At 62.4% G+C, this 26,184-nt stretch overlaps 1 protein-coding gene across 3 annotated transcripts in view; it reads left to right on the forward strand.

The window, feature by feature from the left end:
- The window catches only part of Scarb1 (scavenger receptor class B member 1), a 57,037-nt gene extending 41,163 nt beyond the window's left edge, over positions 1-15,874 (forward strand). Inside the window, exons 8-13 of one of the 3 annotated variants that reach the window (XM_027921333.3) lie at positions 323-441; positions 3,662-3,735; positions 8,744-8,795; positions 9,528-9,674; positions 12,277-12,402; positions 15,090-15,177. In XM_027921333.3, the coding sequence (XP_027777134.1) occupies positions 323-441; positions 3,662-3,735; positions 8,744-8,795; positions 9,528-9,674; positions 12,277-12,402 (518 nt within the window). In that variant the 3' untranslated portion in view covers positions 15,090-15,177. Of the gene's footprint in view, positions 1-322; positions 442-3,661; positions 3,736-8,743; positions 8,796-9,527; positions 9,675-12,276; positions 12,403-15,089 lie in introns of those variants that run through there. The other 2 variants (XM_071616030.1, XM_027921334.2) reach the window with 2 other exon arrangements.
- The last annotated feature ends 10,310 nt before the right edge of the window (positions 15,875-26,184 follow it).

The raw sequence follows: 26,184 nt of genomic DNA on the forward strand, positions 1-26,184 counted from the left end.
CCCGCTCCCCAGGCACCCTACCCCTGCTGGCTTCTGCTGCTGTCCCTGGAGCCCGCTCCCTGCCTTCCTGGCCTGGCGTCTGTTGGCGTCTGTCTCTTTGATGTCACTCTCCTCCAGTCCAGAGCTCGTCCCTCGCTGCGTCCCCGTGCCTGGGCCTCGGGCTCCTCCTTGGCTGGATGTTGGCGTCTGCCTCTAGTCATCGTCCCTGGCGAGCTCTGCAGACTGCGGCTCTGCCTCCCGGCTGCACCCTGGACCCTGCTCAGGGCCTCTGGACAAGCCGCCGTGCCCCTCCTCTGATGTCCCTGTGTCCTCTGCCTTCCAGGTGCACCGCTGTTCCTCTCCCACCCTCACTTCCTCAACGCCGACCCCGTCCTGGCAGAAGCGGTGGCCGGGCTGCACCCTGACCCGGAGGAGCACTCCCTGTTCCTGGATGTCCACCCGGTGAGCCCTGCCCGCCGGGCACTGGGGCAGGTGGTTTCTTGGGAGTGGCTGTCGCCCGGCTGCCTCCGGCCCCAGTGCAGAGCTGACCCACCACTGGGGGCTGGTGGCCTGACGTTCTTTGGCAGTGGCACTTCGAGAATGTCGAGCCACCAAAGGTCCCTACTTTATCCCGGCTCCATAGGTCAGGGATATTATTGTCCTTTTATAAGGGTCTATAAACGGCCCTGGGATCGTAAATTAATTAGGACTTATCAGCCTGTGCTTCTTCTGCAAGTCCCGAGGCGGCCGGGCTGTGCCATAAAGATCTCCAGACACCGGCCGGGGCCTGGCTCATCTGCAGATAAATCAGACTCGGGGACTTGTCCCATGTGGGGACCAGGAGGGATCTGTGCCCTCCCAAGGACAGGCCTTCAGCTCCCGGGTGTCTCTGTCCCCTGAAATGCACCCAGCTGGACTCGGAGGCCCCCGCTGCCCATAGGAAGATTCTGTGGGTTTCTGCTCCTAGAGTGGACACTCAGGTTCTCCCCAAAGAATTTTTTTAAAAAGTGATTTTTTAAGTTGAGACATAAAAGTCACAGGGGGCCAAGGCGCCCATGTCACCGTGTGCGCACACGGGGCAGAGTGGCTGGGCCTCGCGCTCACTCCTGCTGAGGGCACGCGGGGTCCCCTTTCGTAGTGGTTTTCAAGTACCCAGCTCACTGACTCTGGCTCAGTCACCACGTCACACGGCCTGTGACAGTGGCCCAGTGACTCCTCCTGTCTGAAAGTCTGTCCGCAGGCCCGGCCCCGGCCCCTGGAAACCACCCGGCTCTCTTCTGAGTTCCAAGTTCTCGGGTTTTGCACACAGTGAGGCCGCACGCTGTGGGTCTGTGCCTGGTCCAGTCACTTGGCAGGTCACCCTCAGTCACCCGTGTGGTCCCAGGTGATGGGAGTCACTCCCGTAAGGCCGCAAGGCAGCCCGCTGTGTGGACGGACCAGCTCTTCCTAACCCGCTGGCCCGCCGACGGATGCCTGGCCTGATTGCGCTTCCTTGCTGCTGTTGGGGGACCTGGGGTCCAGCTGTCCCTGACCCACCCCCTGCCCTTCCTGGCCCGGCGCGGTGCAGGGAGGCCGTCCCTCCTGCCCCTCAGAGCCCTTCCACATGCCCTTCTGCCCGTTTTTCTTCCTGCTCCTCTGTGGACCTCCTTGGCCTCTGACCGAGCCCTGGGCCCAGCCCCAGCGTCCTTCCTCCCCTCTGACTCCACTCTTCTGGCTCCTCTCCGCTGGCTTTCTGAGAGCCCCGTGTGAGCACGGCCTCCCCTGTGCCCTTGTTGATGGCTGTGAGTGAGGGGATTTTTTTTGGCCCTGAATAGAGAGGCCAGAGAGGCTGGGAGGCCAGAGAGAGGCCCAGGCTGTCTTGGCAGCTGGTGGGCCGGCGCCTCCCCTGAGGCTGCGTCAAGGGAGCCCCTCCCGGGTGGGTCCTGCTGGCCGGAGCAGCGGGGTGGCGTGTGGGACCTCTGGTGTGGGTGTGGGCCGTGGACCCTGCACCCGCTGGGAGAGACCCAGTGGCTGCTGGGCTGTGAGGCCTGGGGGGCGGGTGGCCCTAGTGGCCCACGTTCCTGTTCCCTGGGGGGTGTGGGCCAGGCAGGACCTGGCCACCGAGGCCAAAAGCCCAGATTTCCTGGGGCAGGTAGTGCCCAGGGGCAGGGCCTAGAACCTGGAGGGAAAGAGGGTGGCAGGCGCTCGGGTTCCCAGGGCCCCCAGGGGACTTACTAGGGGTCTCTCAGGACTCAGCCAGGAGGATGCCCGCCAAGTTGGAGGAGGCAGTGGGCATGTGGGGGAGGCGGTCCAGGCTCCCCGAGGCTCCTCGTGGGCATGCAGGACGCACCGTGCCCCAGCAGGGAGTGGTGACAGCTGGGGAAGGGCTGCCTGAGGGGCCTGCGCACCTCGCCCGGGCTGGTGTGGGGCCACCCACAGGCCCCCTGCCCTGCAGCACCGAGCTCAGCCGGGAGAGCAGGCGCTGGCTTCACCCTGAGGGCTTTGCAGGTAGTTGGGGCACAGTGAGCCCAGGTCAGCAGCTGGCCACGGAGGGCCCCTCTGGAAATCCAGGCTCCAGATAGCAGCGGTCTCTCTGAGGAGGGTGGTGTGAGCCTGGGGTGACCCCGTGGCCCTCCCGGTTCCAGGCTCGGGAGCTCCTCTTGCCCGGGCTGGGGACGGCCTGGGAGCTGCTGTGAGGGGCGGCGAGCCCTTTCTTGCGAGAGGGGATGGCCCTCCCTGCCACCCGAATCTGGCGCCTTTGCCACCCCTGAGCTGGGGGGTCAGCTCCTACTGTCCAGCCTGGCCCTCGGGCTCCAACCTGGGCCTCTCCCTCTGTTATTTCCTGCCTTTGTTCTGGAAGCATGTTCCTGGTTGGAGTCTGTGTGTGGCACTTCTTTAGCTGTTGACTTTCTGAAACAGTGGCTCACTTACAAAGTGGATTGTTGTCGGGTTTTTTTGGTTTGGTACCAGGGATTGAACCCGAGGCGCCTAACCACGGAGCCACATCCCCAGCCCTTTTTAAAAAATATATATTTTATTTAGAGACAGGGTCTCGCTAAGTTGCCGAGACTGGCTTTGGGAACTTGCAGTCCTCCTGCCTCAGCCTCCTAAGCCGCTGGGGTCACAGCTGTGACCACTGTGCCCAGCACAAAGTGGCTTCCTGCAATCAGGGGCCCTTCAGTGCGGCTTCAAACAGGAGATGACGAGAGCCTCCCAAAAAACAGCAGGTGACACCGTACAAACAAACGGGACAAGCATCCTGGGCTCTGTGTGAAGTGTGGTCACTGCCCCGTACTGGCCGAGGCCAGCTCTGGCAGAGAGGGAGGCCCCGCCTGCAGTTGCAGAGCCGGGGACCGCAGGCCTCGCCAAGGCTTTCCCTCTGGGTGACGGAGAAGTGGGGAGTGAACCCAGAGGACGCAGCCCCCGTGGCTGGGTGTGGGTTGGGAGGGGGCAGCCCAGACGCGCCATCTGGGGCCTTAAGGTGACAGATGGAAAGGGTCAGGCCTCCTCTACCCAGTGACGGTCCCTTCTACCAAGGGGACTTTGACGTCATGGGCACGAGAGCTGTTTGGGAAGCCCCGCTGTCAGTGCTTGGAACAGGGCGGGAGGCCCCCAGCCAGCTGCTCGCCCGAGGTTGATGATAGCAAGCCCCCCTGGGCAGCGGCTGGCCCGTGGACATGTCCTCACCGCGTGTTCTCCACAGGTCACGGGGATCCCCATGAACTGCTCTGTGAAGCTGCAGCTGAGCATCTACGTCAAGTCCATCAAAGGCATTGGGTGAGTGGACGCCGGGAGCTGGGGCTGCAGGCTGAGCCGCCAGGGTCCCCAGACCCCAGGGACCTGTTCCAGGAGCAGGGTGTGGATGGGAGGGTGCCTGCCGGGGTCCCGTCCTGCCCGTCCTGGGGGAGGCGGGCAGACAAAGTGTTGATCTTAAATCTGTTTCCAGAGGAGGTTTTAAGCACTGATGTTCTTTCCTTTTAACCGGGTCCCAGGGATCGAGCCCAGGGCTCTATGCCGAGGGGCATCTGCAGCCCCTTTTTAAAAGTGCTGTTTGAGGCAGGTCTGGCTAAGTCCCCAGGCCCTGCTAAGTCTCTGGGTTGGACTTGAACTTGCTGTCCTCCTGCCTCAGCCTCCGGTTGCTGGGCTCACAGGCGTGGGCCACTGCGTCCGGCTTGCGCACTGATTTTTTTAAATAAGAGCTTTATGGAGACAGAATCTCCCACCGTGAGACTCACCCTGGGAAAGCGTGCAGCCGAGCGCTTGGTGGTGTATTCAGAGTCACGCAACCAGGGCCACAGTGGACTCTAGGATGTTCCCGCCACTCCTAAAGGAACTCCTTCCCACCAGCAGCCCTTGTCCCCTCCCCGGCCCCTGGCCACCATAGTCTGCTCCTGTCCCTGTGGATGGCCGTGTTCTGGCCCCTCATACACAGAGTCTCACGCAGTGGCCTGTGTGTGGCACCCGGTCCTCAGGCTCACTGTGTCTTGGGGTGGGTCAGCGCTTCTCAGGGCCGGGCCCTCCCAGGTGTGGGACGTGCTGGACGTGTGGGGCTGCGTGGCCCGTCCAGTTTCGGTGTAGACATGTGCCTCCCCCCGGGTCTGTGTGCAGGAGTGGGCCTCGGGCCACCAGTCTGGGTCACCATTTGCGGGAACTGAATGCCTTTGTGCTGGCTCACATTCCTGCAGTGCCCGAGGCACCAGCGCCGCGTCCCCATCCCTGTCACCGTCCCAGTCCCCGTCCCCGCCGGCATTCCCAATGCCGAGTTGGATGGGCTGGAGGCGGCGCGGTGCGGCTTCGTGTCGGGGCCTGTTCTGCAGCATATTTGAAATGGCTCTGTTTGGAAGATTTCCTGGGAGATTCCTGGGCGGCAGGAATGCCAGCGTTTGTCTGGGTTGGTAAATGCCTGGCCTGTCCACGGGGCTCCCGGCCTGGCCGGGACCTGCAGGCCCGACTGCTGGGGTGTCCTGGAGGGACTCCGGGTGCACAACAGACCCACTAGTAGCTGGGTTGTGTTTGGTGACAGCCAGGATCCCCCGCTGCCACCTCCATGTCACTGGGCCAGGTGGGGACCTTGGCCAAGGAGCCAGGAGGCTGGGGCTGGGTCTGGGGTTTGGCCAGTCGCCACCCAGTACCAATGGCTGGGGGCCTGGGCGCTGATGGAGGCTGGGGGCTGCTCCCAGGCTGGCTGGCCCCATCCCACCTCCCCTGAAGCCAGCAAGGTGTCTCAGTGGAGGTGACTCAACCGCAGGTGTCTTGCCGCCAGAGGGCTGGGAGGGGTGGCCACGGGAGGGGCCCAGAGACAGCGGCCACCAGGAGCCGCTGTGCTGCCTGCCCCCTGGGCGGGCACAGGGACGGTGCAAGGCACCCACACTCAGTCCCGTGGGTTCTCCCAAAGGCTTCGGAGGGGCAGAGGCTGCACCCTAAGCCACCCTCCCTCTGTCCCCACAGCGTCTCTGTGGCCTTCTCTGAAGGTGACACATGCAAGCCCACCCACCCACTGGGAGGCTGCACTGGGTCCTGAGGACACTGTGCTGGGCTGGGCCTCTGTGCCCCCCGCGGCTGCAAGCGCAGCCCCTTCCTTCCCAAGCAAGCCCGGGACGGAGGCCTCGGGTCCCTGGCCACCTGCTCACTGTTCTGACTCAGCAGCAGTGACAACAAGCTCCTGTGACAAGGAGAGATGCCGTGGGGTGGCGGGCGCCTGCGGCCACTGTAGCAGATGCCCACAGCCAACGTAGCAGACTGGTGGCTTGGAACTGCACACATGGGTCACCTGACAGCAGTTTGGAAGGGTCCTCTGGGCTGAGGGCAGGATGGGCAGGGCCTGTTCATCCCAGGGGCTCTGGGGGCCTCTAGAGAGAGGCATCCAAGGTCCTTGGCCCGTGACCTCCACCTCAAGCCCTGATCCTCAGGCCCACTGTGCTGGGTGGCATCTTCCAGTCCCCGGCCCCTGACGTCCTGCTCCACCGTCCAGTCCCCGGCCCCTGCCCTCATAACCCAGGATCACCCCCGTGTCAAGGTGCTCGGCCAGACACCTCCGCGGAGTCCCTCTGCCACGCGAGGGCGTGTCAGCACAGGCCTGGGAACTGGGGCTCAGGCACCTTTGAGGGCCCCAGCCCCCAGGGCCTGGACAGGGCTTGGATCCCCGGAGTCGAGGAGCAGGGAGGACCCTGCAGACGCCCTTCTGTGATGAGGGTGGTGCCGGCCCCAGGAACAGGGACCACACAGGTGGGGGCGGAGGAGTGAAGGGTTCCTCTGGGTACAGGCGAATGACAGCCATCGTCAGGACACCTGACTCCAAGAAGCAGGCACTGCTGCACACCTGCATGTATTCTAGCTCACGAGGGCCGCACAACAGCCACGTATTTTAACTCTCACCACTGTTACTCCCTGTTTATAAAGAAAGAGAGTGGAGTTCGGAGAGGTTGAGAGAGCTGTCTCAGGTGGCACAGCTCACAGAGGCAGAGCTGGGATTCATCCTGGGGCTGTGGGCTGCACCGTCTCCCCTGTTAACTGCTGAACGTGTGGACTTCTGGTGGGTGGGGAAGGGAGAACGGGGTCCTGGGTGCTGGACAGAAAGAACTGGCGTGGAGGGAGGGACAGACTACCCAGGCACGTGGGCACAGCTGCAGGGTCGGGAGCCCCGACCCGCACACACAGGGCGTCGACATCACTGTGCGCTTGCTCCGCGCCTTCACGGGCCGCGTGCCAGTCAGCCTTGCTCCCTCGGCCCTCGGCTTACTGCCGGTGGCTGCTCCTGCCCACCCCATTCTGCAGAGACAGGGACGGGGCACAGAAGGCGAAGTGCCACCCCGTTCCGCAGCCTCACGCCGGCCGGGGACCCCTGTCCATGTGGTGTGTAGGGGCCCCGCTGGCTCCGTGCCCGCTGGTGGGAGCCTGGCTGCCGATCCCGCGTAACCACCTTGTCCACCTGCCGCAACAGGCCAAGGGCGTGTGTCGGGGCGGGGTGGCGGGTTCGGAGCTCAGCCCGACCTTCTCTGGGGCCAGGCCAGCGGGCTCCTGTCCCCTGGGCCCTTGAACCCCGCGCAGGAGCTCTCGGGCCAGATCGGCACCAGCAACGCCTCTTCCCCGGAGTTTTTTTACTCCTTTAAAAATAAACTGGAAATTTTAGAATAGTCTTAGATTTATAGAAAAGTTACAGACGTACTACAGAACATCTGTGTCCTGCCCTGGTGTCCTGTCGTACCCTGGGTGGACCAGGATCCACACTGCTCCTTGTTTCCTTAGTTTCCCCTTGAGTTCTGCTCTGATGCCATTTTATTATTATTATTTATTATTATTTATTATTATTGGTATGGGGACTGCACCCAGGGTGCTTACCCACTGGGCCACGTCCCAGCCCTTTTTATTTTTTATTTTGAGACAGGGTCTCACCAAGTTGCTAAGGGTCTTGCCAAGTTGCTGAGGCTGGCCTCGAACTTGCCCTCCTCCTGCCTCAGCCTCCTGACCACTGGGCTCAGTCTCCTTGTTCCCGATGCTGTGGGGGCCTCTGTGGGGATGGATCCGATGTCCTCTCGTGCTCGGCAGGCAGTAGGCGCAGGAGGAAGAGTGCTGAGTGAAGGTGCTGGTCCAGGGCGCAGACTGTCCACAGACCTCACTGCTGACCCTGACCCCAGGGTGAGGTCATGTTTGTCAGCCCTTTACTGCCCCTTTGGCATTTTGTTACTTGTTACGGTGGCACGCGTTTTAAGGTCACTCTCTTCCTGACGGGAAACTAAGTGGAGCTTCCCGTGTGCTGTCCCCTGTCACCTGTGGAATCCCTGCCCTGCGTCCCCTGCTTATTTACATTCACTATGTGTTGCCAGAGATGCAGACGCTGCAGGGGGTTTCTCTAGGAGTCCGTCCTGGATCATTTCCGCAGCTTGCTTATCATGCCTGACGCGTCTCAGACGCGTTCGTTGGTGGCCTGTGAGGACCCCGACCCTCCCTGTCGGACATTCTGCAGTCTTCCCTGCACAGAGACGACCTGGAGGAGGCCCAGGGTCCTCGGGGACATTCAGGCCGTCCCTGTCGTCCTGGGTTTGCTGTTCCAAGCAACACTGGGCACCTTCAGGGCAGTTACTGAAGAGTGTCCTCGCTGGTCATGAGGTTGTTGGTGGATTAGGTTTGGCTGAGAGAGCAGGAGACACAACAGCTGTGACTCAAACAGGACAAAGCTTTACTGTTTTCCGTTCAGTCTTCTGGAGGACGTTGGGAGGCAGACGTCCTGGGGTGCTATGATAGCCCGAGACAGTCACGGTCCAAGTTCATCCCCTCATTTTGATCCATTTTCCTAACACGCGGTTTCCATCTTCAAGGTGGTCTAAGTGGTCTAAAGGGCTGCCAGAGCTCCAGCTATTGCATCTGCATTTCACACATCTGAAAGGGAGAACAGAAAGTGTTTTCCTCCCAGCTACTCTACATAATGCTTCTGTGAACATCCCAACAACCAGAATTTGGTCACATGGCCCTCCCTGCTCTCAGCGAGAGAGACAGTCTTTTACCTGGGAGCATCGCCAACCTGAATAAAATTGGGATTCTGTTTCTAAAAGCGGCGGCGTATGGGAATCAGCTAAGTGCCGTCAGCCTAGCCATTCAGATGTGAGCTTAATTTGAACAGATTATGCTCGAGTTGTGAAATGGCTCCCTGCCAGGAAGTCCCCTGTTCCCCAGCCCTGCACAACTGAGCAGCCCAGAACCACATCCCTCCTGACCCTGGAGCCACCGTCCCTGCCCACATCTGTGTACTGCACCCTGTCACAACTCACCTGCTCTGTCTCACTTCCAGACAAACCGGGAAGATCCAGCCTGTGGTGCTGCCACTGATGTGGTTTGGAGAGGTAAGTCTACGCGGCCACAGGTCGGGACCCTGGGGGAGGGCAGGGCTGGGCCAGGGGACGGGACTGTCCCCAGACTTTATGTCCATGCCAGTGGGTTGCAAGGACCATGAGGTGGGGGTGCCAAGCAGTGCGTCCCAGGCGGGGTGTAAGGTGATTTTGTGACTGCTGTGCCCACTTCCACGGGGAGAAGAAGGGAAGCTGATTTTTCAAGGAAGTCAAATTTTTCCTTTTACTTTTCTTCTCTCCAAGCTTTTTAATTTCCTTATGGGTTTTTTTAAATTTAATTTTGTTAAGTTACATTATTTTGTTTTGTTATGTTATTTCTGGCCTCACCCAGATTGCTAGTGGCCTGGAGGGATAGGTCAAGTTTAAGGTCAAGGTCACTGCTGCTCACAGCCCGTGCTGACAGGCTGCGGGGTGCGGTGCTCCGAGCCACTCAGCCCCCGGGCGCCACGTGCTTTCCGCTCGTGGCCCCGCCCCCGGAGGCTCTCAGACTCCGGCTCCTCATTGGTCAGGTTAAGATAGGGCGGCCATGTGGGAGGGGCTAGTGGGCCAGGTCTGCCTGCCATTGGTAAGGCTGTGATCACATGGTTCAGGCCCCTGCAAGGTCGTCTGGGAAATGTAGTCTCATGGAGCGCACCGAGGAAAGGTGGGCGCCTGGACCCTGGTGGGCGGGCGAGGGTGCAGGCCTGCGGGACAGCCGCGTGGGCCCAGCTGTGTGCCCTTCCGCAGAGCGGGGCCATGGAGGGCAAGCCGCTGCAGACGTTCTACACACAGCTGGTGCTGATGCCCAAGGTGATGCATTACGCCCAGTATGCGCTGCTGGCCCTGGGCGGTGCGCTGCTGCTCGTCCCCATCATCTACCAGGCGCGGAGCCAGGTAGGTGACTGCGCGAGGCCCCGGGTTTGCACCCGGGCCGGGCCGGGCATCGGGTTGATCCTCCCTCATCCTTCACTCTGCTGCCTCCTCGCATCTCTCGCACCCTGCGCAGCCTCTGCTCTGCCTCCTGGTGGCCTGGGACCTCCCCTGGGCCGCAGCGGGCTTTGGGGGGTGAGGCCCGGCTCTCGTTCAGCAGGTGGGCACCTGTGAATGCCAGGCTGCTAAGCCAGGGCGTCCAGGTCCCTGCTGGGGGGGGGGGGGGGGGCAACCAGGCTGGCACTCCTGAGGCGGGAGACAGGAGAGAGCCAGGTTAATATGAGAAGAGATAATTTTACCAATGATAGAGGGTCATAGAGAAAGTGACCGGCCAGAGCCCCTGCTGTGGAGCTGAACTGCAACACGAGCCACGTCAGTGTGTGCAGGTTTCTCTCAGCCTCAGAATGTCAAAGGCACAGCTGAATTTAACTCGAATATGTCCGAAATGTTATTGTCACAATAAGAACCAACAGGAAAGATATAGGAATCTTTGCAAATTTTTTCCCCAAATCTTTGAAATCCGGTGTGTCTTTTACACTTAGAGCAGCTCTCCATTCGGCTCACCCTGTTTGAAAGGCCGGTGGCCACTGTATGTGGCTCCCAGACTGAACACCCCTGTCCAAGGAGGTAGGACAAATACGGAGAGGAAAGACCTCTGGAGTGCTGGAATCCAAGCTTAGATGCAAGTACACAGCACCGAGAAAGTGCTACAGATGGAGGGAGGGCCAGTTCAAAGACCCTGGGCCAGCGACAGGGCAGGCACAGTGGAGGGTTGGGCAGGGCCCAGGTGGCTGGGGGAGGGAGTCCTGGGAGGGACAGGAGATGGTGCTGAGAGAGCACACGGGCAGGTAACTTGGGGTTTTTTAAAGAGGAGTCACTCTGTCACCTGGCACAAACAGGTCCTGGGCCAGGAGGGTCAGGAGCAGGCAACCAGCGAGCGAGATTGGGAGCAGCTTGTATCAGGAGAGGACAGAGGGGAAGATCTGTGGTGGGTGCTCGGGATTGAAGCCAGGGTGCTTTACCCCTGAGCCATGTCCCGGCCCTTTTTATTTTTATTGTGAGATGGGGTCTCGCTAAGTTGCTAGGGCCTTGCTAAGTTGCTGAGGCTGGCCTTCGACTTGCAATCCTCCTGCCTCCCCAGCCGCTGGGATCACAGGTGACCAGTTTGTTTTTCGTGGCATTTGCTCGCACACATCTGCTGAGACACTTATTTGAGGGCTGTGCTGGGCACAGGTGGCGGGGATTCAGAACAGACCAGAATACACAGTCTGTCCCACAGATCTGGGTCGGCAGGGCAGTCTCAGGTTGCGGGGCACAGGGCAGATGGGTGAGCAGCCCAGATGGATGGGGGCTGCTGCTCTCAGGCAGGCGTCTGGAAAGGCCCCCCAGGGGCACACCTGAGTTGACCAAGGCTTCCTGAGGGCCTGGGGACCCTGTGCCAGCCAGTTTCTCTCCTGCTCCTGGGAAGCTCTGTCCCCTGCTTGCTTGCTACCTGTACTCTTGCTCTCTGTGGGCCTTTCCCACTCTAACCAGGGCCCCATGTGCCTTCTACCTCCAGCCTTGGGGAGCAGTTCCCAAGTGCCCCCTGGCCACTCCCTCTCCCTTGCTGCAGGGAGCCAAGGCCCAGCTGGTTGTCACTTGCCTAGCAAAGTGAGTGCCCAGTGTGTCCCAGATTACCGTGGGGACTGGGGGCAAAGCTCCCTGCAGACAGGTGTCACAGTGTCCTTCTAGGACACAGCCTCTGAGGGGCTGGGACAGCAGGGGCCCTGGTCCGCTGGCCCCTGTCTCTGTCCCAGTCAGGCAGGAGGGTGACGAGACTGAGCGTGAAGGTCCTCCCTGTCCCCAGATCAGCGCCCCGCCCCATCCACGAGAGGTTTCCCCCGCCGGGTTCTGTGGGGCCTCTTCCCACAGCTTCTCCAGAGGCCGGATGAGGGATGCGTGTCCATCACCTGTGCTTTGCCTCGGCAGCTCAGGCCTTACTTGTCTTTATGTGTCCTGAGTTTCTAAATTGCACTCTGGCGAGCTCCGTGTTCCCGTGTCTCTGTGGAGAGAGTTTTCTAAAGTCTTTGTTGAGGGGCAAAAAAAATAATCCTAAGTATTTTAACAGAAAAGTCTCTTATGTCCAGTCGATTTAAAATGCCCCTGTCCCAGTGGGGCTGGGCTGGAGCTCAGGTGGGGCCTGTCCTCAGCGTCTCTGGGCCCTGGTTCCACCCCAGCACCAGAGCCACAAAGGAGACACAATGGCCCCAAACCAGCCATCGGCCTCGCCACCCCCCGCCCAGTGGCACATTAAGTAATGTGCCGGGCCTCTTGGACCAGGCCTGGCCATCCTCAGAGTGGGCTTCTGGTCTAGGAGCAGCCACAGCTCTCCGTCTCAGCTTCTTCTGATCTCAACCTCCTCCCATCTCAGCCTCCTCTGGTCTCAGCCTCTCCGGCTGGGAAAAGCTGCTGGACCCTAAAACCCTACACCCCTCCCGTCCCCTGTTTGCTTCGGGAAACACAGAGCGGAGCGCGACCCTCGCGGCTGGGCCGACGTGGACTATAAATTAGCTTGGTTGTCTTCTAGGACAAATGCTATTTATTTTGGAGTGGTAGTAAAAAGGGCTCAAAGGATAAGGAGGCCATTCAGGCCTACTCTGAATCCCTGATGACGCCTCCTCCCAGCGTTGTGCTGCAAGAAGCAAGACTCTAGGTGGGTACCAGGTAAAGCCCCTCCCAGGGGCCAGCCCAGGGAGGCTCTCTGCAGTTCGGTTTCTTTGATCCCCGGTGGCTGTGGGCTGCTCTGTGTCAGTTTCGAGGTCACAGTAGGAAGGCAAGGTTCAGGCGAGGCCGGCTGCTCCTGAACCTCTTCCCAGGGGTGCCTGGAGGGCCAGAGCCTCCTGGGACGGCCTCCTGGGCTGGAGGTCTGCATTTTAATGGACCCTGGGGGCATCTTGAAGGTTCAGGGACCCCTGTTTGAGACACATTGGCCTAAGCCTGGTAAGACTAATCAAGAACAAAGAAGGCATCCACTGAGCCCCGGCAGTATATCCAGGACTGCTTCTGCCCGACAGGTCACCAGATTGAGCACAAATAAGAAACAGGAAGCCCAGTACAGGTTGGGTTCCAGCCCAGCAGCCAGTGAGGGACCTTGCAGTTGGGGACATGCTCAGATCAACACCTGCAGGAGGTGCACTGGGAATTCGGTGTTCAGGGCTCCCTGGTTTTCACCCAGAAGCTCTGCCTGTGAGGAGCAGGCGGTGCCCGGGGCTCCCACGGCCAGGTCTTGAGGGGAAGAGCCGAAGGCCCTGGGCTTGCCCTGGGCTGGGCCAGGGTGAGTCATGCATCTGCCCGGGGACAGCTGCTATTTTAGTTTCTGGGAAATGTGCCGCCCTCGCTCCAGCCTTGGCCGGGTCTCTGGGTTTCCGTCGCTGCCCACCTGGGTGTGCGGGGTGCTCTCGCCTCGGCCAGTGGTCATCGCCAGCGGGCTTCAGTTGCCAAGGCCAGGAACTGGGCCAGAGGAGGAGGTCAAGGGGAGTGGGCAGTGGCGGCAGGGCCTTAGGTTGGCAGGAGGGAGGACGCTGTGTCCCGGGCAGGCCTGCGGCCCCTCTGCCCACCTGGGAACAGCGGGTAGACAGTGGGCGGGGCCTGCTCTTGTCCAGCGGGTGTCCTGAGGAGGGCTCCCTGCTGTGGGGGATGAGCATCCTGGCCAGGCCCCTCTCCTGCCTGCCTCCCGAGGACCCTGCCGAGGACCCCACTGGGAGACCTGTGAGCTGGGCACACTTGGGTGGTATCCCTGCCCCCCAGTCCCCAGCAGAAGGATGTCTGGTGTCCCCGGGGACAGGCCGAGGTGGCAGTTAGTCAGTCTTAGCAGGGGGAGGGGGTAGGGAGGTCCCCGTGTCTGCACCCCTGGACAGAACCTAGGCACCCCCCCAGTGGGGCAAGACACACCTGGGGTCTGCCCTCCACTTGCCCACAGAACCCAGCCCTCCACCCACCCCCTACCTTCCAAGGGCAGCCTGTCCCCAGGACACCCAGCCCCTCCTGGGTGTCTAGGCCTCAGCCTGGGCTGGCAGCTGGGAGCCGGTCCTGGGGGGCCTCCACCCTAACAGACCTGGCAGGGGACTCCCCACTTTGCCCTGCACCTGGGGATGGGGTGGCCCCAGGAGGCTGCCTTGCTTGAGAGAAGGGGAAATGGCCTCCACCAGCCCAGAGGGGATTTTTAAATGAATAAGAACTGGAAGGCCCTGCAGAGCTTCTAAGGGGGGGCCGGAGCCCTGTGCAGTCGACAGCCTGGGCCACTGACGGGAGGGGGCCCTTCTGGGAACCCCTGGGCCCCTCCCCACCTTCTCATTGCCCCCCCAGGCGGGGGAGGGGAGGGGGAAGTTGGAGGAACCTGCTTCACATGCTGGCTCCAGGGCTGTGAGGTCCCCAAGAGGGGGTCCCCTTTCCTCCTAAGGGAGACTTTCCGTCATGGGGAGGACCGGCTCCTGCAGGAAGCCCTAGGTCTGCCCACGGGGAGGAACAGGGCAGGCCCCTGGGGGTGGTGAGCCGGGGCTCTGGTGGGGGGGGGTTCCCGCTGTCCTCAGGGTAGGGAGGCTGGGACGGGGCCTGTCCTATCATCACTGTCCTCTTCTTCTTAACTTCGTAACTCAAACTTTTTTTTTTGGTTCAGGGATTGAACTCAGGGGACACTCGGCCACTGAGCCACGTCCCCAGCCCTATTTTTTATTTATTTAGAGACAGGGTCTCACTGAGTTGCTTAGGGCCTCGCTTTTGCTGAGGCTGGTTTTTAACTCGCGATCCTCCTGCCTCAGCCTCCCGAGCCGCTGGGACCACAGGCGAGGGCCACCATTGTGCCTGGCTAACTCCAACTTTTGAGTGTGAGCCTAGATAAACTCTCATCCCAAGTCTCTCGACTTCTGTTCTATCTCGTGCTTTTCTGTGTCCTCTGTCCCTCCATTCAAGTCCCGCTGCCCCCGCCCTCGCCAGGACTTTCCCCCCAACACTGGATGTGTGTGGCTTTGCCAGCTTATCTGAGGCTGGGGACTGTGAGCACCGTCTGCAGGGTCCCTTCCTGTCTGTTGGGGACAGCTGTCTGGTGCAGTGCTGCCCTGAGGCTGTGCGTGTCTGTGGGGTGGAGGCCACGTCCAGGCTGCCAGTGGACAGCCCTCTCCCTGCAGTGGTCAGGTCTCTCCGGGGCTCAGTTTCCCTGTCTCTGAGAGGGGTGGGGGTGGGGCAGGTGGGGCACTGAGCCAGGGAGGGCCTTGGTGACGTGTCCAGCCTCTGAGCGTCGGTGTTACCTTGGGCAGTGGGAAGGGGCTCTGTGTGGGCTGCGGGCGGGCTGGGCCGGCCGGGCTGGTGGCGGGGACGGTGACCCAGCTCCCCCTCTCTCCACAGGGCAGCAAAGGTGACGGGGGCCAGCCCCACCCGGTGGCTCAGCCCGCCCGGCCCCCCAGCCCCTGCGCCCCGCTCCTCCAGGACTCCCCCAGCGGACGGCCCCCCAGCCCCACGGCCTGAGCCCCGCCAGCCACACCCTGCACCCCGCGTGCCCAGGCGCGCAGACACACTCAGGGACGGAGCTGTGCCAGGGACGGGAGAGGCCGCCAGGAAGCCATCAGGAACCTTCTCTCCAGGTGACCTGTGGCCTGGCCACAGGCGCCGTGGACATTAGCCCTCTCCTGGGAGAGGATGGCCACCACCTTCTGCTCCCGGCTCCCTGTAGCCAGCGTGGCCCCAGCCACGGAGGACGGGCCTGTCCCCTGCAGGCCTCCAGTGCCAAAGCCAGGCCAGCAGGGCCTGGTCCTGCCCCTCGCCGCAGCCCCTGGGCCTGGCCCGGGCTTGAGCGGCTTTGAGTGGGCCTCAGGAACAAAGGGCAGAGGGCACCCTGCCAGGCTTCCAGCGCCCTGCCCCGTCACAGCAGCCCCAGGCGAGGGTCCGGCCCTCCTCCCTGACCCCCATTGTCCTGTACGCTGAGCCGGCCACTCCCTGGCTGGGTGGCTGCAGCCTACCCCAGCCACCCGGGTCCCCAGCTCCAGGTGCCCGGGGGAGGTGGGAAGGCCCCGGGACCCATAGTGCCCCTGGTCCCAGGGACAGCCCAGGCCCCTTTTCTACTGGAAGAGAAATGGGTTTGTGGTGTTTTAAAGCTGACTCACTGTGGAAGCAATAAACTTTGTAAGAACCGAGCCTGTGTCTGGGTGCGTGGCTGGGGCCGGGGCCAGTGCTGGGGGCTGGTCCTGACCAGAACTGCTCTCTGGGGGGGGCCAGGCGCTGCCCGCCTCTGCTGCTGTTGCCCTGTGGCCTGCCGTCCCCTCAGGGTCCCCGTGGCCAGCGCCTTCACCCATTGGTCTGTGCTCAGGGCCAGTGCCCAGAGCACAGCAGTCACACGGTCCTGGCTCTTGGCTGGCCCAGGTTGGGTAGGAGGGGCAGGCGGGAGGAGGGGACCCACAGAGGTCTCCGTCCCAGGGTCAGATGGCTGCGAAGGCTGGTGCTGCCCCCGTCGAGGAAGACCTTCCAGTGACTGTCCACGGGCCGTGGATCTGGTTGCAGTGGGGAGATGACTTTTTTTTTTTTTTTTTAAAGAGAGAGGAGAGGGGGAGAGAGAGAGAGAGAATTTATTTATTTATTTTTTCGGCGGACACAACATCTTTGTTTGTATGTGGTGCTGAGGATCGAACCCGGGCCGCACACATGCCAGGCGAGCGCGCTACCGCTTGAGCCACATCCCAGCCCCAAGGGGAGATGACTTTTAGCACCAAATGTTGAAAAAAGCCACTGGACTGGCCTCTGACGGCCATGGCGTCCTGTCTGTCCCCAGGACTTCCTGTTCTCTTGTCCCTAGGATTTCAGGGTTCTGTAGTTGGTGACGCCCGCCTTCTGCACAAAGATGACTCTGAGGTGTGGTGACGACATGTGTTGGGTTTCTTGGGACCATCGAAGTGTCACTGTGAATTTTGATTCGGGGCTGGCTGCCCAGGCTGGTCCCAACTCCTGGACTCAGTGGTCCCCCCCCTTGGGGCTGCAGACGCTGCCCCCACGCCCGCGGGGCTATTCTGTCTTATGTTTTGGTCTGGTGTCTCCCTGGTCCGGGGCCACCACCCTCTGTGGCCTCACCTGGCCGGTCCCTGGTCTGTGGGGAGACGGAGCAGCCCCACCCAGCCTCCTTGGGCTCGGGCTCCAGCATGCAGGTGGGGCCTACGGGCCATCTTGTCACATTGTCACTTATCCGAGAAGCGTCTGTGGCAGGCCTGGCCCTGTGTGTCCTTCAGTGGGGGACTGAACTCCACCCCTGAGCCGCATCCCAGCCCTAGTGTATCTTAGAGACAGGGCCTCATTCTGTTGCAGAGGCTGACTTTAAACTCACCATCCTCTTGCTCCGAGCCGCTGGGATTACAGGCGTGGCCACCGTGCCCGGCTGTCACCCAGTCTCTAGATTTGTTCTCAGAACCCGTGTTCGGGGTCCCCTCGGGTGGGGGCTGAGGTCGGGAGGGCCCTGCCTGGCTGCTGCGGGGCAGGCCCACAGGGCCATGCGAGGGTCCAGGCCTGTAAGGGGCCCCCTTGCAGCCCCGTTGGCTGCCCTGGAAGGCTGAGTCCACTGTCCCCCTGTCCCCCCCTCCTGGTCATTTGAGCACCACCAGGAGGACTCTCCACTTTCCTGGGTAGAGGCCTCGTCACTGGCACGTCTGACTTGCCCTCACCTCTGCTAGGACAGAAGGGGACAGGACCCTGGGAGCAGCCCATGTCCCGGGGACCCTGCCCCGCGTCCCCTGTGTGACCATCATGCTTCTGAATGTCCTTCTGGGGTTGAAATCTTTGCCACCACCTTGGTCCCTAACCCAGCCAATGACTTCACCCTGGCCTCAGTGAGGATGGGCTCTGGGTCACCTGCAGGCCCCTTGGTGGTCCCCTGGGACCCAGGCTGTCTGAGGACCTCCTTCCTGCCGCAGAGCCCTGTGATGTGACCCTGGTCTCCCTCCCCGGACTCCCTCTTCTACTTGGAGTTTTATGTGGAAGGGAGGCGCTGTGCCTCTGTGACCTGGGGTCCCCGGGGCCAGGCCGTCACCGCGATCCGTCACCGCAAACGCACTGTTGTTGGTTGGGCTGTCCCTCCAGGCACCATGGGGCTGCCTGTCCCAGAGCCCTCTGCACGCCCCATGATGTCCCCCAGCATTGGGCCTCAGGGACTTGCCCTCCTCTGTCTTACTCCGGCCCTGCCCTCATCAAGGGCACCGGCCAACGGCCTCCCCCGGAGGCCACGACCTCTCCTGATCACGTGGATTCCCCCCGAATTGGAAGTCCAGGGCACTCTGTACCCCAGTTGACACTAGAATGTCTAGAGCATCAGATGGCTTGACCCTGGTTCCTGTAGCCCAAACCACCAGGCCCTGTGACAGAACGCCGGGTCCCTGCCACTGTGTGGGACCCTGGAACGTGCCTCTCCGGGTGTTACTGGTTCTCTTCTGTATCCCTCCACTCCCTCGCCTCTGTGGGACCCCGGACAAGTCACACGACCTCTCTGGAGCCCCCGTTTTCTCCTTTTAAAACAGAGTGCCAGCGTGGTGGCATATGCCTGTAATCCCAGCGATTTGGGAGGCCAAGACAGGAGGATTGCAGGTTTGAGGCCAGCCTCAGCAACTTAGTGGGGCCCTGTGTCAGAATACAAACTTTAAGGAGTGGGGCTGGGGCCCAGTGGTAGAGCACCTGCCTCGCACGTGTGAGGCACTGGGTTGGATCCTCAGCACCACATAAAAATAAAGACAGATATCGTGTCCATCTACAGCTAAAAAATATATATATATATTCAAAAAACATTTTTTGGGCTGGGGATGTGGCTCAAGCGGTAGTGCGCTCGCCTGGCATGCGTGCTGCCCAGGTTCGATCCTCAGCACCACATACAAACAAAGATGTTGTGTCCGCCGAGAACTAAAAAATAAATATTTGAAAAAATGTCTCTCTCTCTCTGTCTCTAAAAAAAAAAAACATTTTTAAAGGGCTGGGGATGTGGCTCAGTAAATTGCCCTGGGTTCAGTCCCCAGCAGCCCCTGCCAAAAAATGTGAGTCAGACCACCTGCAGGGCGGTAGGAGGACCAGCCCAGGGGCAGGGAGGGGCCAGGTGGTTTTGGTCCTCTGGGCAATGGGAACGGTGGGTCCCTGCATGCCGCTGAGAGGTGGCCCTACGTGGTAGGCCCGGGCTGGGGACTCTGTGTTGGCCATCGCAGTGGAGCTCTCCCTGTTCCCTCCTCTGTGGTCCCTCACCAGGCTGCTCCACAGTCTCCCAGACGCCACCTGCCCTGCGCCACCCACTGTCCACATAGCAGCCTGAGTCTGTGCCCTGTCCCTGCAGGGCTGGCTGCCAGGCAGTTCTGGGGCCGGCCACTAGGGGGCGAGCTGTGCACACGGTTGGTCTGCAGGTGCCTCCATGCGTGCTGTGGAGTGACAGAGGTCAACTTAGGTTTGTGTCCCCACGGTCAACAGCCTGGCTTTGGATAGTGTGATCACTTGGGTGTCTTGGTCTCCCTGCCAAAGCATGTCCTGAGTAGTCCTAGGTTTTCAAAGGGGTCTTGGAAGCAAGAGTCGGAGTCCACCCTGCACCTTTGCTCCTCTGCTGGCCACGGAAGGGCTCTGGCCTGGCAACGGGCGCCTGCAGCCTCTGCTCCGCTCAAGCTGCTGGGCGGCTTTGGAGCCATTCATAACCTCTCTGAGCCGATTGCTGCCCGCCCACGAGGTGGAGTGAAGGTCAGTTTGGGGCGAACCTGAGCATGGGGGGTGGGCGCATCCTCTACAGAGCCCGGGACTCCAGTGATAGACCTCGGATGCTGAGCCTCCAGCAGCACTTACTGGACACCTACTGTGTGCAGAGCACTTGTGACCTGAGGGGTGAGCGGATGCCCCCGACCTGCATTTCAGCTCGGGTTTGGTGTGCACTTTGCAGCAGAGTGCCCAAGTCACCTTGGGCTGGTTCCCAGGAAGGGGACACCCCTGGCCAAGGGGAGGCCAAGACGTGACCAGGGAGGACAAGTTGGGCTCCAGCAGCGCAGTTCTCCAAGGAGGGCCAGCAGTTGCTGGGCTGTGGACAGATTGCACTTAGAGATGGTCAACAGGGACCTGTGGGGACCTGGCCAGGCACCCACACCATCCGCCTTGGAGACATGGATGGCAAGACCAGGAAGCTCTCACAGGTGGACAGCCCTGTGCCTAAGCAGACAGCTCCCAAAGAGTGGTTGGTGCCGGAAAGGGAGGAACGAGTCTCTGGGGGAGGGAGAGGTCGCCTCCGTGAGAGGGTTTCTAGAAGTCTCCGCTGAGAAGTTCCATGTATGCTGAGAGCCCTTGGGGAACCAGGAAGGGCGTGTGCAAAGGCCCTGAGGTGTGAGTGTGCAGAGCAGAAGCGAGTGGGGTGAGGGGGCAGAAAGCCAGAGGGTGGGCCCGGGGGTGTGGAAAGCTAGGTGGGAACCCACTGGAGGGGCGGGGAGCCTTGGTGAGGCAGGCGTGGATGGGGAGGGGTCCTGAGGACCCAGGCCTGACCCGAGGAGGGGGTGGTGCTCTGGGCTGGGGCAGGGCAGATGTGGGGCCGGAGCTGGGGACATGGAGGTGCCGAGTGGGAGCCTGGGAGGAAGGAGCCCTTCAGCTGGGAGGAAAGCGCAGGTCTGGCTCAGGTGTCCCCTCAGAGGCCACAGGGAATGCCCTAGAAGAGGCCCGCCTGCTCTCTGGTGCCCTCCTCCCCCCAGGCCTGCTGACGGGAGGCAGAGGGTCAGGGTCAGGGTGCTGGTGGGTGAGCTGGGAAGGGCTCCAACGTGGGGCCATCAGGGCCCTGAGCAGTGTCCCAGCCCTCCTGCCTTCCTGCCCGCTTGCCCAGCTCTCTGCAGGCCACACGAGGCACTGGGGCAGGACGGGGGCAGGACTGGGGCAGGATGGGGGCAGGTCAGGGGCAGGACTGGGGACAGGGCCGGACGGCTCCCCCGCCCCACGACTCTGGCTCTTTCCTCTGCTCCCCGCCTCCCCGCCTGGCCCCGACCTGCCCTTTGCAGCCTGGCCTTGTGTGGGGCATTTGTCACTCTCCGCCCCTCTCTTCTCCTGCACTGGGGGATGTGGGGTTCAGGGGCGCTGGACTGCCTGTCAGTGTTGGCTGGGGACCTGGAGGAGTGGGTGGCCTTGGGGCCGGGGCCTGCCAGCAGCGCAGTGCAGACAAGGCCACCAGGGGGCACTGTGGGCCCAGCCTCGTGGGCCGGTGGGTGCGGGGCTCGGGGCCTGGGCGCCGGGTGGGTGCAGGGCAGGGGGCCTGGGCGCGGCCTCTCTGGCAGCCGCAGGGCTGAGCGCGGTGACTTTTTAAAAAATATTTATTTTTTAGTTTTTTCGGTGGACACATCTTTTTTAAAATTTTTATGTGGTGCTGAGGGTCAAACCCAGCGCCCCGCGCATGCCAGACAGCGCGCTACCCCTGAGCCCCAGTCCCAGCCCGAGCGCGGAGACTTTTGAGGCTCCGGATGAATTAAACATAAAAACTGGGAACCGCCAACCCGGCCGCGGCTGGGGGTCCCCGCTCTGGGCTGTTTCCGCACCAGGATGGCCGCACAGGGACTGGATGCCACTGGGATCTGGGACATTCTGTCGGGGACACTCAGGGCACCTGTCGGGGAGGGCAGGGCTGGTCACGAGGAGCGAGGTGGCCAGGTGCTGGGACAGGACACGCAGGACAGTGAGGCCTGGCGGTGTGCAGAGACCCCGGAGCTGCCCGCCGGCCTGCGCCTGGGGCGGCTGCCAGTCAACACTGCCCGCTGCCCTCGCCTGCGTCAGGAGTCTGCTGCTCGACCAGGTGCCACCTTCGTCCTCACTGTACGGTCAGGAGCGGAGACAGCAGGTCTCCCTCCGCGGTCTTGGGCTGGTGGTGAGCGCGGATGGCAGCTTGTGGCCTGTCCTGGCTGCGTCCGGCTGCTGCCGCACACCGTGGCCCAGCGCCCGGCCACGGGAACCCCTGCGTCCTCTTTGCCTCTCCGAAGTGGCACTGGGGACCCAGCTTCCAGGCCCAGCACCCCGGCATGGCCAGCAGCTCAGGCAGAGCGCAGCGCCACCCGGAAGGAGGCCGCAGGAGCTTCCCGGGGACTCCAGGCTCTTCCCAGGGTCCAGTGGGGACAGGAGCAGGGGTCAGCGCATCTGAAACAGTGCTGGGCTCCTCAGCCTGGGGCGCAGGGGGACCCAGGGAGGAGGGGGACAGGGGCCACGCGGGGAGCCTGGGGGCCGTGCCCAGCTGGCCTCTGGTTCCTCCCAGGCTCGGGGGCAGGACACTTACCCCTACTGGACACAGCCCTGTAGGTGGTGTGGACAAAGGGGGTCCTGGCAGTGGCTCCCTGGTGGCCTGGAGACGTCTCTGCCATTTGGGATCGCCCCTCCACTCCCGTGGCCACCCGTCTGCCCGGCCCTGCCCAGCCCTGGACGGTAGGAGGGCCTTCCCTCGGGGACGGGGACTCTGATGTGACACTTAGCCTCCCTGGCCCTGCTTGGGGCCTCTGGCCCTGGGGCAGCAGCAGCTGTTTGAGGGCCGGACATGGTTTCCCCGTGACATCAGTGCAGGCCATGGGCAGTGGCAGCTGGGGCCAGTACTGGGACTGAGGCCGCCCAGTGCCCTGTGCCCCGCAGGCAAGTGGCCTTGCCCTGCTGTGCCACATCTGCCCAGCAGGAAGACCCACTCCTGCCGCCCGCCCCACCACAGGCCCTCACGAGGAGGGACGGTTTCTGCATGTTCACCTGGAAACAGTGGGCAGTGGCCGTCACACGCAGGCCAGCTCTCCCTGACGCCCAGGGCCACTCATGGTCCTTGTGCAGTCCAGTGGGGCTGAGCTGCCGTGCCAACGTCCCTGGAGTGGGACGCGTGGGTGTGTCCTGTGGAGGGAACCGTGTGGCTTCGCAGAGGGTCATTCACATGCCCGTGGAGGTGACCAGGAGCTTCCTCGGTGAGTGACGGCTGCTGGTGTTCAAGCGGAGGGCAGGTCGTGACCCGCCCAAAGCTGGCAGAGGTGGGATCAGCCAGCCCCGCCTCCCAGGACAGCGCTCTGACCCTCTTTTGGGTTTGTTTAGGTGCCAGGGATTGAGCCCAGGGTGCTCGGCCACTGAGCCACGTCCCCAGCCCTTTGGAATGTCTCATTTAGAGATTGGGTCTCCTCGCTGAGCTGCTGAGGCTGGCCTTGACCAGATCCTCCTGCCTCGGCCTCCCGAGTCTCTGGGATCGCAGCCGTGTTCACCGCGCCTGGCAACCTTCACGACCCTTGAGGAGGTGCTGCCAACTTCTCATCAAGACCATGTGACGGGGTGCTGGGTGTGAGAGCCAGGCCCACAGGCCACGTGGGTATTCAGTGGGTGGAGGTGGTTCTGGGCGCAGGGTCCCTGGCCGCTCGGTGACGGGCAGCCTGGCTTTTTTATTTTTTATTTCACATGAGAAAATGGATTTAAAAATGTGAAATCTCCTGAGTTCAGTTATTGGCACCGAATTCCGGTTAAGAACACTCCTGTGCGGCCGGCAAAATGGACCCAGTGCCGACTGCGCTTGCCCTCGCTCGGGGGTTGTGGGCCACATGTACATGGGCTGTGCTGCCCTTCGGGCGTCCAGTGGGCGTCCTTCACCAGCCCAGTCCACTGAGCATGCTCACAAGGTAAAATGGATCCAGTGGCCAAAACACTGACCTCAGGTCTCTGAGGTCACCACCACGAGGGTCATGCCAGCTTACTCGTGGTCCCCCAAGGTGCCTGGTCCTGATTCTGGGGCCTGTGAACGCACTGCTCTCGGTGGCCCGGGGCCCTGCTGACGTGGGGAGGTCAAGGTCCTGTGGTGGGAGATGACCCTGGGCCACCTGGGTCCTGGTCAGAGGGAGGCAGGGCCGTGAGGGAAGCACAGGGCTGCCCCTCGGGGACAGTGGCCTCCTCGGGGACAGTGGCTGGGAGAGGTGGGCAAGGGCCTCCCAGAGCCACTGCAGGAGCGGCCAGCGCCCCCCAGGACGGCAGAGCCCTGAGAGGATGCTCTGCTGCTCTCAGCCACTGGGTTGAGGAGCCTGTCACAGCCATTCCAGGAAGCTGAGGACGATGGCACCGACGGCTGGCACGCGCAGGGCCTGTCTGCCGAGGCCTCGTTCACGGGACTCTCTGTGTGAGGCCGCGAGCCTCCCCGCTCTACAGACGAGGAAGCTGAGGCACAGAGAGGGTGGGACACAGTCCCAGGTCACACAGTCAGGGGCTCAATGTAGACTGGGACGAGAAGCCACCGTGTCCTGTGACAGGAAGGCGGAAGGCCGCCGTCCCCCGGGGGCTTTGTGTGCCCCTCTCTGCCGGGTCCCTGACCCTCCCTGGAGGCCTCAGAACTTGGGGACCCCTCCTCACTCTCGCGGAGCCAGGGACGCTGCCCAGGCCCCTGCAGGTCCCCCTCCTCACAGGGCTGACTTCCCGGGGTCTGTGCCTGTCCCTTGGGGGCACGGTCACAGTGTGTGCAGGCCCCGGGGTTGGCAGGCTCTTCTCTGCTGGGAGTACCGTGCCCCTGACTGGGGACGTGGGACGTCAGAAGTCCACCTGGTATCTGCCACCCCCTGCCACTGCGTGCAGCTCTGTCATTGAGGAGACAGGACACACAAGGCCCCCAGTGCCCATTTGTCTCCCTCATTGGCAGGCGCTGAGTGACCTGGTCAGCGGCAGGACGGGCCTCTCCAGAGCAGCTATCTGCGGCCACTTTTGCAGCATTACTTGCAGATTGTAATTAAGAGATAATGTCACCGGGTAGGACATTGTCACCGGGTAATGGTCTCCCGCGGCTTCCGAAATGTCAAGGCAAAGTCACGGCATTAACCAGGAATGAACGTTGGCGGGAGGCTCCTTGGTTTCCGCAGTGGGGACCTCAGTCCCGTGGCAGCCATGGCGCAGGGTCCTCTCAGGATGACGGAGGCCAGCTGATGAGGTGGCCCGAGGACGAGGGCTCTTGCCGGTGTGGGAGCCCAGCTGCCCGCGGGCGGCGGTACCTGATGGGCTAGAGGAGGGTCCGGCTGCCCTCCCTGCCCAGGACCCGCGGACAGACCTGCTCTGCGTGGCTGAGGTGCAGGTGGCCCTGGCCTCAGGTCCCGATCGGGCAGGGCCTTCTCTGCAGCTGGCCGCCGTGGCCTGCTGATGGGTGTGGAGAGGGCCTTTCTCTGACAGGTCCTCCTCCTGCCCCTGTGGGCCCCCGGAGACCGGCTGGTGATGCAGCGGCCACCCTTAGACAACCTCAGTTTCCGCATCGCCACCCAAGAAGCAGGTAGCAGGGAGGCGCCGGCCACTGCAGTGGCCGGCGGGGCATGGAGAGGGGCCTCACTGTCCAGGCGGCACACACAGCTGGCTTGGTGGCTGGCGCGGCCGAGGCCTCTGCTACCCACTGCTCGGGGTCTTTCTTGGGTGCAGATCTGCTCTGGCAGCTGCCCAGCTCCGTCCTGCTCTGAGCGAAGGCTCAGGTGCCCGGGGACCGGGCTCCAGTTCCGCTGCCCAGGGCTCTGTCCCACTGCCGGCCACCATCCAGGGCCTCCAGCCTGCCCCTTCCCCTTGGGACGCCTCCCGGCTCCTGTCTGCCCACAACCCGGCCGGGCGTCTCCCCCAGGAAGTCCCCCGGGGCCCTCACCATGGTCCTCAGCCCTGGGTCCCCGTCTCCCTGAGCTGAGCGTTTTCACTGGGGCCTGTTGGGTGGCGTTCCCTGCTGTCACTTGCTAGCGGATCACACACGCCACCAGCCAGTGACTCCAACAGTGAGCATCCACTGGGCTCCTGTGTCCACAGGCCAGCGAAGGAGGGCAGGCTGCCCCACGGTGGTGCTGGCTGTCGGCTGCTCCGGGGGAACGTCAGCAGGAACAGTGTGTCAGCCCGCATCACTGTGACCCGGTATGAGAAAGCCACTTGGTGGACAGAGGGTGACTGCGGCTCTCAGTCCAGAGGCCCCACTGCTTAGGCCCAAGGTGGGGTAACACCGTGGTGGACAGAGCTGTCCACCCGTGGTGGCCGGGGAGCAGAGAGGGAGAGAGAACGGGACCTGGACAAGGCACAGTCCCCAGGGACACGCTCCTGACACTCCACCCGTCCTGCAGGCTGTTAGCCCGAGTCACGGTGGGTTGATCCCTACGGTCCCTGCACTTGCCATCCCCACCCTGGCATTGCCACCAGGAGACGCAGCTTTCAGCACACGGGCCCAGGGGATGCGTCCCTCCAGGCCACAGCGGCCAGCAGCTCCCTGTGCCCGGGCAAGCCTGCAGAGGGGGCAGTGGGCACAGGCCGGGGCCACCTCAGCCAGGACCGGCCTATGCCACTGCTGTCCCCTATGGCTAAGAACAATGAAAATGGAACACAGCCCCCGGTGCCACTCAGACGTCCCAGGTCTCCGACACCAATGGGCGCCTGCAGTCGTGTCCTTGTCCAGGTGGCCATGGGCGCACGGCTCTTCTGCCAAAACCCACCGGAGCTCATCTCCAACCCCAGGACAGGGAGCTAGTGTCCCCGGCTGACA

Source organism: Marmota flaviventris, chromosome 1 (genome assembly GCF_047511675.1).
Source record: "Marmota flaviventris isolate mMarFla1 chromosome 1, mMarFla1.hap1, whole genome shotgun sequence".
Taxonomy (NCBI): domain Eukaryota; kingdom Metazoa; phylum Chordata; class Mammalia; order Rodentia; family Sciuridae; genus Marmota; species Marmota flaviventris.